Source organism: Alligator mississippiensis, chromosome 3 (assembly GCF_030867095.1).
Source record: "Alligator mississippiensis isolate rAllMis1 chromosome 3, rAllMis1, whole genome shotgun sequence".
NCBI lineage: Eukaryota > Metazoa > Chordata > Crocodylia > Alligatoridae > Alligator > Alligator mississippiensis.
Genome location: NC_081826.1, coordinates 155,838,653 through 155,853,990, shown reverse-complemented (window position 1 = coordinate 155,853,990; position 15,338 = coordinate 155,838,653). Strand labels below are relative to the sequence as shown.

At 41.5% G+C, this 15,338-nt stretch overlaps 1 protein-coding gene across 2 annotated transcripts in view; it reads right to left on the bottom strand.

The window, feature by feature from the left end:
- The window catches only part of HOOK3 (hook microtubule tethering protein 3), a 129,088-nt gene that overhangs the window by 82,818 nt on the left and 30,932 nt on the right, over nt 1–15,338 (bottom strand). For both annotated transcript variants that reach the window (XM_014596169.3, XM_019490667.2), the window contains exons 3-4: nt 13,818–13,890; nt 2,634–2,684 (exon numbers count right to left, since the gene is read on the bottom strand). In XM_014596169.3, the coding sequence (XP_014451655.1) occupies nt 2,634–2,684; nt 13,818–13,890 (124 nt within the window). The remainder of the gene's footprint in view (nt 1–2,633; nt 2,685–13,817; nt 13,891–15,338) is intronic.

Genomic DNA, 15,338 nt, shown 5'->3' with positions numbered 1-15,338 from the left:
ATGTCATTTGTATCTTTAGGAAACTATAACCATATTGTTTTGGACAGTGACATTATTTCTACAAAGGCATAACACAAAATAATGAAAGCTTAAATTCTAAAACTGAATTGTACTGACGTCATGAAACAAACAGGGACTCTGAGCTCCAACTTATACCTTAACTGGGTGGTAATACTAGAAATATCTGCCAAGCAGCATCTTAGAGATTGTCCACTTACACATAAGGACAAGTTATCAAATTGATTTAATTTTATAGCTAAAGTGGCTTTATTTTCCAAGGGTTTTTGCCTACATCACATGAGAATTCTAGTATTTTTACATCTAGTTTGTGCAGAAGGACTTTGTCAGGATGGGCTAAGACAGGGATGGCCAACCTGCACTACAGGTAGCCTCAGTATATGGCACGGTGCAGCTCAGGAAGGGGGCAGAGAGCACAGGGAAGGATTCAGAAAGCACAGCAGTAGATCAGGCAGGGAAAGAGGGGGTCAGAGTGGCACTTGAGGAAGGTGCAAGGCTAACACGTGGCATGCCTGCCAAAAATATTTCCTCCCTCACCTCTTCTCCCCCCCACCCATCCTCTTTCCCCAGCTAAGAAATGAGAAAAAACAGACAGGACAAATGAGGAACTTCAGTGGATCTCCACCACCACCAACTCTGGAAGAAATCTCAGTCATAGCCCCCAATCTATCCAGTCTTTGAGGAATTTGTTATTGTTGTTGTCTAGTGACTCAACAGCTGCAGCATGATGCTTACTTACTTGCCAAGATCAAATTGCAAATAGAAGACAACAAACTTTTCATATCAAAGATGTCAAAGAGCTACCATAGGCAGGCCAAAACAAAGCAAGCCAGGTCCAAAGGCAGGGGCCACTGCTTGTGAACTGTCTGCTACTGCTCCCACCTTCTCTGCTCTGTGCTGAAGGATGCTCCCTTGCCTGCCTCTACCCTACTGCAGCTTCTACTACAGCCAACACTTACCATTCCCACAGCCATCAACAGCTGCAAGCAATAAATTCAACAGTTGCAGTAAGGGGGTATGGAAGGGAGAGTAAGAAGGGCAGGAGTAGCAGCAGGCAGTGCGCTGTGGAAAACTGGAGTAGGGTGGCTAAGAGACAGAGGCAGAGGGGACCTGGTGCATACCCATCACCTGCCCCTATTTGCACTACTAAGCTATAGGCCAGACTCAGTTGAAAGTCCATGCTCCACCATGCAAGGTATTTATTACAATACATCAAGGCTCATGAATCCAGAGGCTGAGAAAGCATTCTTTTTTTCCCCACCTCCAACATGGCCTGACAGAAATACATGCCAAATCAACTACAAAAAAACACTTTAAAACTTAAAACAAAAAAGGAAGGGTAGTTAATTTGCATATACAGCTGGTAAAAGGATCCACGTGGGCCTTTACAAACTAGATCACAGAAATTTCGCAATAAAATGAACAGACACCCTCCTGCTAGGTTTATTACGAGGAGCTAAGAGGACCTGATGCCTGAATTAACACTAGTTCATAGTTCCTACCCTCTTGACTTCAATGTGGATATTCAGCCCTTTTGAAAAACCAGAGCCCTATTAAGTATGGATTTAAGAATCTAACTTCAGGTATCCACTGCTAAAAATCTTGGTCCTTTTCCCCTATATGTGCCATTCATTACTACCTTCCTTTCCATATTTATCTGCAGCTAACTTTCTTGAGAAAGCGTGGATGTGAACTATTTCGAGAAAGAAAACCTTTGCATTCTTCATGTACCCACCATCCTCCTTGGACATAACAGGGAGCAAATTCCAGAGCTGAGGATCCCTCACTGAAAATGATCTTTCTGTCTCTCTCATGGGGGCTGCCTGCCTCCAAGACTGCACAAGTCTCTTTTCAGGACACAAATGCCACACTAGTGATATCTGACAGCTCAGAATTAATACTTTTAAATCAAACCATCTACCAAGGGAGGTGATGAAGGATTCCACATAGAGGAAAAAAAATGAAAGAGCCAAGCTTTACAGGAAGCAAAGGAGAAAGTCTGACAGAACGGCAATAAATCTTTGGGGGAGGGAGGGCTGTCTATAATGCTTCTGCAGTGCTCCCAGGAAACAAGCAACACCCACCTGTACCATTTCATACAACCTAGACCCAGCATGAGGCAATGAAGCCAACCTCAAGGCAACCCCTGCTCTCAAGATGATTGCACTGCCTCATTTCTGGGCTTGGCACATGCAGAGCAAACATTGCCTGGGTAGGCAGGCTTTTCAGAGTCACTCTCAGGACTGTTGTAGAAGCTAGCCCTGAACACAAAGAGGGCTAGCCATTTATTTTGACAGGACAGCACTGAACTGTATGGAAGAATAGATAAAGGTACAGAATGGCTGCTTGTTCTTTTTTCAAATTTCATTTCCTTATGCATGAATCGGACTTCTCTGAAAGAGCTCACTTCCAAGGTAGGCACTCTAAATGAATCGGTCAGATTTTTAAACAAGTGCTACATATCCAGCAGAAGGAGGGTTTGCTGGATGCTCAAAACTTTGGAAATCAGGACCTAATGGTAAAGGAATCATTATGATGTATTAAACATTAAAAAAGTATAATTAAAATATTCAGCAAGACAGAAGCCAGCATGGAGTACTTAAAGTACCTCTTACCTCATGATTGTAATCCAGTATTCCTTTTAAAATTTTCTTCAGGTTGCTCACCTGTTGGACAGAAGGAAGAAGAGGGATTAAAATACACAAAACAACCAAATTTTTAATATTTTTATTTATAAATTGTATGGGCAGACATTATGACATCACAGAAAATAATCATAAGTGTGATTTTAAATGGAATCACATTAACGTATATCTATTTCTATTTTTAGTGAGAAGTATTTTATCTGAACAAATCAATCAACTAGAAATCACATCAATTATTATATAGGGTTGTTCTTTTTGATGTGGGTCTAAATCTAAAGCCCATGCAAGTTAATACCATCCATACGGGCTTTAGATCAGGTACTAGATTTTCCGAATGTAGGCTGTTTGCAGACATGGAACGCCCCCCTGCAGCATTTTACTTTAAATTCAGCATGCTCCTACGCCAAGCCCAGTGCATGCCCAGAAGAGGCATCACATTAGTTGGACCCAGCTTTCCCAACATCTGTGTAGGTTGGGTGCTTTAGTGGGGCTTTTTTGGTGCTTTTATCTACTAGAAAAGAAAAAGGTTGGCTAGAGATGAACTGTACAAAGCAAGAGAGATGGGGGGACAGGGTCTACCAAACTTGGAATTGTTTATCTATATAAAATATGTAAGCATGGTAGGCAAGGCAGTAACGGAGAGGGGAAAGCAGTGCGTATCACCTGATTTCACACAGCTGCAATTTTGAGAAGATGAGGAGTATATCTAACCTCTATAAAGTGTCCACAGGTGCGGCAACTGTCAGTTCATTACACCAGGTTGGAAGGTTTCATGCAGAGGTATAAAATAGGGAAAGTAGGGCTGGAGGTCCTGAAGGATCATAAGAAATTAATGAAACCAGTACGGTAGAGAGACAGGATGGTGCTGGTGGGAATCTCCACAGAAGGACAAATGAAGAAGGCGTGGGGAACAGTGACAGGTAAACAACTAAAAGGGGAACATGCTGACCTAGCGTGGATGGTTGTAAGAAATATCTTGCCAGTGAGAGGTGCAAACACATATGGAGTTTGATGAGCTCATCAAGGTGCCCAAGGGAGAGAAAGTGGGGAGGAAGAAACAGTGGGATGTGTTTTGGGAGTGTACAGATGCAAAGAGGGTGCGGGAAAGGGTCTGTCACTTTGAATATCACCAAAATAAACCTGTTATTAGTGCAAGAGATGGTAATATAGGGACTCGCACCAAAGAGACTGAAAGAAATAAAACTAGTTTATGGAACATAAGAAATCATTGCGTTTTTAAGCAGCTGGCTTTCATTGAAAGAAGAGTGCTTGAAGCTGGGGCTGCATGAACTGAAATACTACATCAACTGGGACAAGGAAGAGATCAGAAAAGAAGAGGTGGAGAAAAAGCTGAGGAAAAAAGACTGGACACACTTATTTCACTGAACCAACAGAAAGGACTATTGGGAGGTACAGAGAATTCAGGTGGTTACTGGGCTAATAGTTTTTCATGGGGTTCTGTATGAAGAAGAAGAGTTCCATAAAGGGTTTCTTGTGGGAAGCTGATATATGTTGTTTCAACGTTTTTTATATGTAGTTGTATGTTTCTGATATGTAGTTGTTTTTGAGATATGAAGTCTTGGTAAAACAAGGATGCGCAACATGTGAAGCTTTGTAAGTGTAAGGTGACAAGTGTGTTTTTAATAACATTTTGTAAATAAATAAATAAATAATTTTGAAAAAAGTTCCCATCAGTGTGTTTGCCCAATAGGGGCCATGTGTTTTATGGGAATGCTCAGTATGGGCTGCATTCAATCAGCTCCATAATTGGTTTCCCTGACTGTGCACATCCCACTTCTAGCAACAGCTTAATGGTAGACAATGTATTTAAAGGGGGGTGGGGAGGTAGGTTACCTGAATGTAAGATATGGGGCTTTCCCCCCGCATGTTGACTGGGGAAAAAAACCTTGTCTTATATTTGAGTAAATATGGTAAATGAGAACAACATGACACTGTTAGGATCAGCAGAGATGCCTCCCATCTCATTTTTCTTGTTACACAGAATAGCAAAGGAAATGCATGCAAGAGGCACTGATCTAATAAGAGACAAGACATCTGAGCAGCTTCTAGCTTCATATCTAGCCTGGAATAAGAATATTTGGCACTGTATATTTTCTCTGGCGACAAACAAATCCATGATGGAAGCGTCTAGTAGAGGTGCACCTATATATTGGTTGCATATTAGATCAGCACCAATAAAAGGAAAATTAACATTATTGACTATTGGCTTTTTTTGGCCAGTGTAGCCAATAATGTTGCCAATAAATACAATACACCTTCTGGCCAGGGCCCCCAGATGCCATGTGCATGCATGCAGCCATATGCATGCACAAGGTCAGGAATGCAGTCAGGCAGCATGAAAAACAGCTCCCTGCAGGTAAGTCTGTGGAGGGGAAGGGGTGTGGGGGAGGGAAGGGGTGTGGAAGTGGGGGCAGATCAAAGCCCCCATGGTGAGGGAGGGAGTGGGGCAAGGGCAGGAACTGAGGGCGCTGCCCAGCCAGGGTGGTGAAAGGTACCTGGGGCTAGGGCTGGGAGCAGGACAGAGCCATGGGCAACTCGTCCAGAGGGCACCGGGGGGGGGGAAGGGGGGCGGTGGGAAGCTGTGGGGCAGCTCCATGCCACTACGTGCACCCCCCGGAAGGAGGAGGGGCATGTATCCCTCTCAGATTTGTGTGCAGGGCAGATGCAGGCTGCTCACTGTGGGCCCAGGGCTCTCTGCTCTGCTGCCTTTCCCTTGGGAGCCCCACACTGGCCATGAGTCCCCTGCCCACCTGGGGCAATGAGTTATGCCTTGTTGCTGGGTGGGCAGAGGGTGCACGGCCGGTGTGAGGCTCCCAAGGGAAAGGCAGCATAGTGGAGAGCCCCGAGCCCACAGTAGGTAGCCTGTATCTGCCCTTGCCCCGCTCAAAAGCATCCCTGCACTTAAAAACGGTGGTGGCGGCACTTGAACTAAAGCTCACTTGGCGCTGCAGCTGCCATTTTTAAATGCCGGGACGCTGATCCCCTGGACAAGCCACTCATGGTTCTGGCCCACTCCTCGCCCAGCTCCCATTCACCGCCCTGGCTGGACAGCACCTCCAGCCCCTGATCCACTCCCTCCTTCACTATGGGGGCCTCAATCTGCGCCCCCCCCCCCACACACACCCACCTTCCTCTCCAGACTTACATTCAGGGAGCTGCTAGGTCTGATCATAAGTCCACCTGACCCAGTATCCTGTCTCTCTCAGAGGTCAAGACTACTGAATGCTGAAAGCAAGACTGAATAGGGTATAACCAAGGGTTTTTTCCCTGTTCCTCTTCTACTTGCAGCTTCCAGCATTTAAATGTCTTGACACCCCTCAGAAACTGCCAGTTTTTAGTTTTTACCCACTTTTTGACTATAGAAAAAAAGAGCAATTCTTAAGTGTGAAGAACTGAGAAAGACCATATCAGATCAGTGTTTTTAACACTAACTATTCCTATTTAAAATCTCTGGGGTTATTTTACAAACAGTGCTAATATTGCATGACACTGTACGGCGTGCTTAACAGGACCTCCTGGCACTCTGGTGAGAATTACTGTCCTATACGAGTTGACATCGATTCCACACCTTGTTTACCTTTTGGCTTAAATGTGATGAACGAGCATCTCCTTGTTTGTTCATGACACACTGCAGATGTATTATCCAAGATTTTTTTTTAAGGAGAAATTCATAAAAGTACATTTTGGAAATCAAGAGTCAAAACCCAATAAACCAGTCCTGAATTAGTAATGAATGAAGTGAAAATTAACCTTACTATCCCAAGTCTGAACAGCTTATCTACTTCATGTGAAGAATGAAGCCAGAATGCTTGCCAAGGCAGCAACGCCATTGAGCAACTGCTGAAATATGCAAAAGCAGCAAGTCAAAAGGTTCCCTCTCTTGGATCCCAAGAGGGAAAAATGTATGGGGCCTAACAGAGGACATGTGAAGAGTGGCCCATGACAGAGAGAGAGATGGTGGAGCCTTGTCTGTGCCCTAAAATGATATCCAGCGTTGCATGGAGAAGCAAGGTTCAGTGCTCCCTCATTGAAGACAGGACAATAAGTCTGCTTTATTTCTTAAGAATAAGGAAATACTGGGAGTGGGGAAGGGGAATGAATTCTAGACACAGTACTTACTGCTGAGTCTATCAACAATCTAATAACAGGGCTGGAGAATAATTGTTCGAAATCCTCTTTCGAATTTTTTTTCTGCTTGCTTTGCAATGGGAGCAAGGTTGACCAGCATCTCTCAAGAGATTTCTAGGTGCTTTAAATTTGCTTTTGTTAACTGGCATCCCTAACCTGCATGAAGAGAGGAGTGGATGATATAAAAACATAGGACTTTCTTGAATCAGGTAGGTCTCAACATCCAGAGTATCTAGAATCTGACTACCCAGCTCCTGATATGAGGACCAAGAAAAGCACTTAATATTAAATGACAAGAAAGAGGCCTTTTAAGAGAAGTTGGGGAGACAATGGTCTTTGTAAGCAAGATGCTTTCTGATCTCTATCCCTCCAAGGGTCTAGAGATGTAGAAGATGGGATGCTTTTTCCAGATGGGAGTCTACAATTGCCACTGGAGAAAAGCTCTTTGCTTCCACAAAGAATGAGAAGGAGACCCACTTTTGGAGGTTTTAGAGGGCAAATACCAGTGTCTCCAGCACAGCCATGGCAGACAATTGAAAGGGAAGGACTAGTAAGATTAGTTAAGGTTTATATGACGAATGTTACAGGTAAACTCACAGGCTCTTAAATCTGTGATCTTGGTCCAAGAGGGGTAAGCCATGTCCTGATTTCAGTGAACGGGTTTCAGATGAGGAAATTCCTCTCTTGGAAGGATGGGAAAAGTAAAGGAGTATTTCCTTCTGAAGTTGGTACTGATTTGTAGGGTGCTGTTCTTGGTATAAAAAATGTAGATGTTGAAGTGATGATATCAGAAAAGTAACAATGGATATAGATGCCAAAGTTGTTCTGGTCCTACTTGGGCCAAAAACTGACCCTGCATCACCAGTCTGAATATTACAAATAGGGTTTTCTGTTCAGTTCCCAGGAAGAGACCAAAAGCAAGCTACTCTTTTTGCATGTCAGGCTTTCCTTTATCAAGAGGAATATAACCACTAACAAGGATCATGACTTGCCTGTTGTTCTGGTCTACCTTGCCTCCAAATGAAGGGGTCTGTACCAGCTTTCAGTGCTGGAGCAGCAGTCAGTGCCAAGCTGACTTTTGGCAGTCATGGGTAGCCTACGAATATAGTGTTGGAAGTCTAACCATTTACCAGAGCTGGCATTGAGTCACCTTCCAATTCTCAGGGGGACTGATTGATTGGGACTTGGAAAAATAAATCCTGTCTTGGAACCTAACATTATTATCCTGGATCCCAAGTGCTCTTCAGACTGCTCTTCTGAGATTATCTAGACTCTTGGCTAAAACTTCACTCACGCTTAAGACGAACTACCACAGGCACCTAAGAATAATAGGTGAAGCACACAATGTTACTTATAGGCTATTAAAAACTTTCAATTTTAAGGTTCTTATTAAAACACTAGTGCAAAAGCCTGTCAAAAATAGGCTACTTGTTATAGGGTACCATGTTTCTGTTATCCATTGTGTCATTACCAACTTGAGCTGTTCTGCCTGGTCTTCTATACATCAGGTATCCATCAACATTTCCAAGCGTCTCCTCTCTAAACTCCTTTGGATATTTCTTCAGACAGTGCTGATTTTCCATGCACGGTGCATTTGGATTCAATCCTCCACACAGTCCATGAATCGTACATCGCATCACAATGATCTCTGCTCAACAGGCAATGCACTCTTGTACAATCAAATGTTTGTTTTAAAGTTCTGGTAAGGCTTGTTGTTTTGATTTGTCATCAAATCCTGCAAATACTCTGGAAACTGTCTTCTTGGAGGCAGAATCACTTTACCCTTATGACAACAACTCCGGAATTGACCATCTGATGGTCTTTCAGCTTGGAAGTTTAAAGAGTTATAAAACTGGCACACCACATTCATCAATCCACAACAAAGTTCTTTAATCTCATCTTCAGTGAATCTATTGTTGTCTACTCTTTCAGCCTGTCTTTTATTGCCTTTGCAAACCCTTTGCCTTTCCATTGCATCTCTTCTACAATGTCCTTTTTGCTCATCTGTTTCGCTTTGTCTTACTCTTGCCATTCTTTCTGCATTCAATTGTTGTCTATTCTCTGCTTCATCCATTCTCTCTGCAAACCCTTTGCCTTTCCATTGCATCTCTTCTACGATTTCCTTTTTGCTCATCTGTTTCGCTTTGTCTTACTCTTGCCATTCTTTCTGCATTCAATTGTTGTCTATTCTCTGCTTCACCCATTGTCTCTGTGAATCCTTTGCCTTTCCATTGCATCTCTTTTACGATATCCTCTTTGCTCATCTGTTTTCCTGTGTCTTACTCTTGCCATTCTCTCTGCATTCAATTGCCGTCTATTCTCTGCTTCACCTTGGTAAGGGTGTTATGGGTTAAAGTTAAAGTAAATGAAATAAGTTTTGCTCGGATACCGAAAGTACACCATAACTAATTGAAATCTATCACTAAAAGTCCAGAAAAGTGAGCACAAATATGGTTTTTCAAGCCTGACAGACACAAATGAAGCAAAATATTACAGAGGACTAATTTTGTGAATGTATCATCATGTTGAAGCAAATCTGGGATAGTTAGGGAGTCTCAAGACAGCTGATTGGTTGGGTTATGTAAAGGTAGGAGAATATTTAAAAAAAATAAATGAAAAGGGGTTACCACCTATAAATATGTACCTAGCTAAATGATAACAAATAAAGACAGAAAACACGCAAGGGGTAATAAGATGTATCAAGCATGACAAAAAACAAGAGATTACTGTGGCTATGCAGTCCTACTTAACCAACAGAATTTGCCAAAATAAGTGCTCTGAAAGCCAACAGCTTAAACACTCTTTGTAGGCAAAACGGTGAAACACGCTCTCAATCCCAGAAGGCACAAATGGGAGGCCTAAATTCAAACTGGAGGTGGCAATGGTCTGACTACAGTCTCAACCTCCTGTTCTCCAATTCAATCAAAAAAGAGAAGTTGTGATCACCTTCATTTATGGATCTAACCATCTGTGATAGGTTCAAAGTTATCTTTCTGGCCACAAAATCTCGTATCTGACAAGACAAGATGCCAACTTATACATCTGAAAGCAACAAGGACAAAAAGTCTAGATAGCTCAGCAAAAGGCTGACCAAAATTTTGGTCAGCTGAGATGCTGCCAAGCAGCCCATACACCACAGCAATTCTTCATTCTCTGAGACACCAAAAAAACCTTTCATGTTAGGTTAACTCCACCATCCTAAATTATCTTTTCTGGTGTCAAAAACTCAAACAGTCTCCTACCTGACTGTCAAAACATCCCGCTCCCACCATCTCCTAAAAATTTTTACAGGAGTTATAAGTATTATCATTACAAAAATCTGCAGCAAATTCAAAATCTACTGGAAAGGATCTCCCTAAAGTCACAGTGAAACAAAGGGGTTTTTGCAGCCTGCTCATAGTATGTAGAGCCAATATTGTGGGCGTTTCATTGTGGCCCCACCCCACACTGTCTATTGGTGGAGGAGCCCCAGTAACCCTGCCCCTTGTTGCCAATTGGTGGAGGAAGCCTTCACTCAGTCTACATCACTACCAGTTTTTTCTGGTTGATTTCATGGGAAATCGTGGCCACTGCGGGATTTCCCAGCAATTGCAGACAATGCTCTTTTTCACAGTTTCCGTGAAATGCCGATTTAGGTAAGTTCCTAGCTACAGTAAAAGTTCTGTTAATTGGGATCTTACAAGCTAGCATGCTCAATTAACTGGCATGCCGGCTTGTAAGATAAAGTGAAACCAGAAGTGCCCACCATGGCACTTCGGGTTTCTCCAAGCCCAGGGCAAAGCAGCCTGCGCTGCCAAGCCCCCACAGCCTGCGGGCATAACAGGCTGTGCAGGGCTTGCCTCCCTGTCCCATGGGGCCCATGGAAGGGGCGGCGGGATGCCCCAGACGCAGAGGGAGTATCTGGAAAGAGATGATTTTCCTAAAATCCAAAAGGAATTGATATTTGGTGTTGTAGGAATACATTGCCTTATTTTTACCTAAAGACAAAGAGTTTCTTGGAAAGATGACTTCAAGCCAAATTGATGTTTCTATCTTAAACTTGTGTCAGGAGATGTAGTGACTCAGGAGGTGGGAACCCAGCTGAAATTGAACAAACTGCACTTGTTAGTGTTTACCTTCTATTAACTATTCTAATCACTGATAATCTTCCTGCCAGAACTGTTGGTATCAAACTGTCAGTAGCTGTACTGACTTTTCAAGCCACAGATAGTCTGATACAGGTGACAATAAGGTTCTGATGTCTTATCTACATATGCTAGCAGGCATTTTAGGAGTTTCCAACCTGAGAGAACCAAGAAGGTAGTTTGCCAACAAGTGCTTCTTTGATAGGAGTAGATGATAGGAGACACTGATTGGTCTACTCTGTGTAGTGGTGTTACCCAGTTATCACATCTAACCTGGAAGTTTCAATGTCTGTATGCACTTAAGAGTTTGTTAATTATATGCCAGTTTAATTCAGACAAGAAAGAGAAAATTGGTAAGATGGCCTAGAGGAGAGAGGGTGGCCACCATTTTTGATAACAAGCTTCGTTAGAGCCATAATCATCAACGTACCATGAAGTTGAAAAAATTAAGTTAAAACTAAGTTATAACATATCTACAGTTCTATTTCACAAATAATTTTCTTAGTTGGATTACAACAGTAAATAATCAATATTGTAATTTAATTCATTATACTATTTTTCTGTTAAAACAAGACATTCATCTTTAAAAATATATTTGAACAAAACATGCAATTATCTGTTCTAATACCAGAATGTCTAATGAAAATCATTGTTCTAATATGTTATGCAATATATGAGTAGCCACTATTTAAAACTACTAATGGGAAAATACATCTGGCATATATTTCAGTCTGATATCCCATTCTGGCTTGGCTCCTTTTCCATGCTTAATGTCACCTGAATCTATCTGGAAAGAGACTGGGATCAAATCAGAGACAGTATTTTAACATTTCCCAAAGGTCGTGACTTGTAGACACTCCCATATGGAATAAAGAACAAGGAAGTGAGGTATTTTTCTTTATTAAAAGTTTTTTTTTTTGTTTTTTGTTTTGTTTTGTTTTTTACATATAAGCAACACATTGGCTGGTTTTTCTCATTTATACAGCTGACTACTGGTAGGAGTGAAACCTACTGAGATAACAGCAATCAGAGATTGAAAGCTGATGTGCTTTCCCAACTTTCAATTAATTAATTAAAACTGCCTTTACTTTCTTTGTTTATGCCTGTTAAATTGAAAATCCTGACAAAACAAATGGGAGAAAAAGCTCCCTTCACTCAACTCCAATCAAGCTGAAAAAGGCACAGCTCAATATTCATCCTACTACAATATTATTTGGTGGAATGGTTCTCCAAATACTTGAGAAAAACATATAGAAAAAATAACCCCTCTCATGAAAAAGTAAGAGTATAAAACTTTTTTGATAGCAATTAATCCTTGATCTGAGATTCTGCTCTGAAAAGTACTTCAAAAGCTGCAGGCTTGAACATATTTCACAGCTGGCTGATTTCAGGTCAAATTTGTTCAATTTATTACTCATGGTTTTTCCAGGCCCTCACTCAAACCACACTAGAATCAGTATGAAACAGCATTTGTTTATAAGCAGCCGGCCAGGCCTACATTCAACCAGGTTTATCTCAAACCAGTTTCAGAAATTTTCAAATTGGTTTATGTGCACTGAACATCTGTTCTGTTACAGGTTTAAACCAGTTTCTGAACACTTAAACTGGTTTGTGTAATGTCTGTCCCTAGCCCAAAGGTCATCTAGTTTAAACCCCTGCCTGAGGCAGGATAGTTCCTATCCAAACCATAATCTAAGACTACTGTCATTCCTGACACAACACAGACCTAACATCCCAACCTGCCACAGCTACAGCAGGGGAATCACAGCAGCCAACATCCTGCTTCTATGAAATGTCAATATATGCTTAAAAGATCCCTGGTAGAGGGCCATGCCCCACCCCCCAGTCTGTACCAATCTGACCATGGGGTAAAGTTCCTTCCTGACCCCAAATAAGGCAATCAATATAACCCTGAGTAGAGGCAAGTCTCTAGCCAGGAACCTCTACTTTTGCTCCCAGCAGAAGCTTGGCACCCAGCCAAAGTCCCCAAAGCACATAAGAATTCCCCTCCTTCCTATGTCTGCCTCCAGGGGGGACTGGTCTGGGTGGAGGAATTCCCTCTGCCACTCCACCCATCTCTGTTGCTCTTACTGTCACTATTCCCAGATGAGCCCAGCCGCCATGCAGTCCAGTTGGAGCAACTTTGACACTTCCCTCACCCCCAGACAGTGGGGAAAGCAGTAACAGTAGGCAGGAGGAGGGGAGGAGAGGAAGGGACATGCCTCTAGGCATGGAGGAAGAAGGGGGATATTCTTATGTGCTTTGAGGACTTAAAAAAAGTCCCCAGAGGTGCTCTCAGAGTGGACTGTCCCCAACTGGTGGGTGTGCGTGGGAAGAAACTGGGAGCAGGGATACAGTCACCCTCACAGTGCCAAGGCCTCCTTCTGCACTCCTCATCCCCCTTTCCCCACTGCCTCTGCCAAGTCCTGAATCTCCCTCAGGCCGTCACTACAGAGAAAGGGAATAGAATTTTACATTTTTCACTGAAGTTAAATGAAGTATGAACAGTACATGGAAACAGCCAAGTAGTAAGATGCCATTTTTACATGGACACTTTTCACAGACAATTCCATTTGTTTTATAAGATAACTTAGTTGTGCATTTCTTCAATTTATGTTAATAAAAAGTTCTACTATCATTCACATTTCCTCAAAAAAATTTCCAAACTTCAAAGTTCTTTAAAGGTTTATTTTTCTAAATTACTAAAACTTATTCATAATCTTTACTGTAAAGTAAATTTATATAATAATAAGCCCTTAACTTGATATCCTCAACTACGAAGAAAAAATCATTTTAGTTTACAAATAACTTGAACTGAAAACATCAATAAACCAAATATTTTAAACAAACTGATTTGTAGGCAAGAAATATATTAAAATACCTTTAACCGCCAATTGTCTCCTACTTCAGTTTTGATTCTGTTTAACCAGTTCTCATCAAAATACGTTGGATCTCTGAAAACATAAAATGTTTAAAAACTGTTAATACCCATTTCAAATACTGAGAAGTAATTTCATATGAATGCTAATCGATGTTTTTTTTACGTGACTATGGATATCTGGGTATTACTGAGTATATAATCCAGCATCTTACTTTATTCTTTCTGCCAAATATTTGTACTCTGCTCATCACAGCATTATCCTATTGTGATCAGTAACGATTAATAACCACAACTTGTAAGGAAGTTGTAACTCTCCTAGGATGCAGTGAGCTAATCTACGTCCTCTCCAAAAAGCAGAAAACTTTCTTTCCAGTGTTTACAAACCCATTTGCTGATGCCTCAAATCATAATGTATGAATGCTCTTAAAGTACTATATCTAGCTTGCTGGGTTTTTGGTTGTAGCCGTGTTAGTCTAAGGACATAGGCAGGCAAGGTTCTTTGAGTAGATGTTGTATCTTTTATTAGACCAACTGATTAGTTGGGAAAAGGTTCTTGGCAAGCTTTCAGGTACAGTCACCTTTCTTCAGGCATGGGGAGTTTCTTCTTCAGGCATAAACAGCAGAGACTCCCCATGCCCGAAGAAGGGCGACTGTGTCCAAAAGCTTGCCAAGAATATTTAGCTTGCATACTTGTAAATATTTATTGATCAAATTAAACTTGTGTCACATCCAAGCACATACATGCATTTTCAATTCTTGCTGGAGTTGCTAGGGGCTGATTGGAAAGTATTCTAGCTAAACACACAAATAATGAGATTGCACTGTATAGCAAACCCCCATGGAACTGGGAAGAAAATTAATTAAAATAGGGTTTTCACTATAATAGCGCTAGTTAATTGTCTGCATCATAATGAAAAAAACCTCAACCATTCCTGCTATTGGGATTATTAAAAACAAGGGTTTTGTTATAAACAGGGTTCATTATAATGAGGTCGTTCTGTAACTCCTTAAATTTCACCTAACATCCCCATTCTCATATTATGGTTCATATTCTTTACTGAAAACCCAGGTCAGCTATTACCCTGCCTAGCCTAAAAAAAAAAAAGAAAAAAAGGGGGGCATTGTACAAATATTTCCCTTGTTAGTCCTGCCAAACCTTGAAGGGTAACTATAAAACAGTTAAAGATTTTTCAACTTCTGCTCTGAGGCACCCAAAATAGATTATTTTGAGAGGACACAGTGTGGTTTTGAATAATATGCTGTTACATTTTCTATATGCTTTATTTTCTCACATACAACATTCACTGGAATATACTATATGTCTCTTTTTTAAAGGAAGAATGTAGAAAAAAGATTTTTGCAGTTATGGCTGCACAGAGTAGAGACAGAGGCTATTCTTCAGCTGGCTCACTCTCTTTGTCCTGCTTAAATAAAACTGAAACCCTAGCTGCTGCTGAAAGACTGGTTTCTCTGGGTGGATCTATGATTCTGAACAGAGAAAGTTTCCAGGGCTGTAAAGCA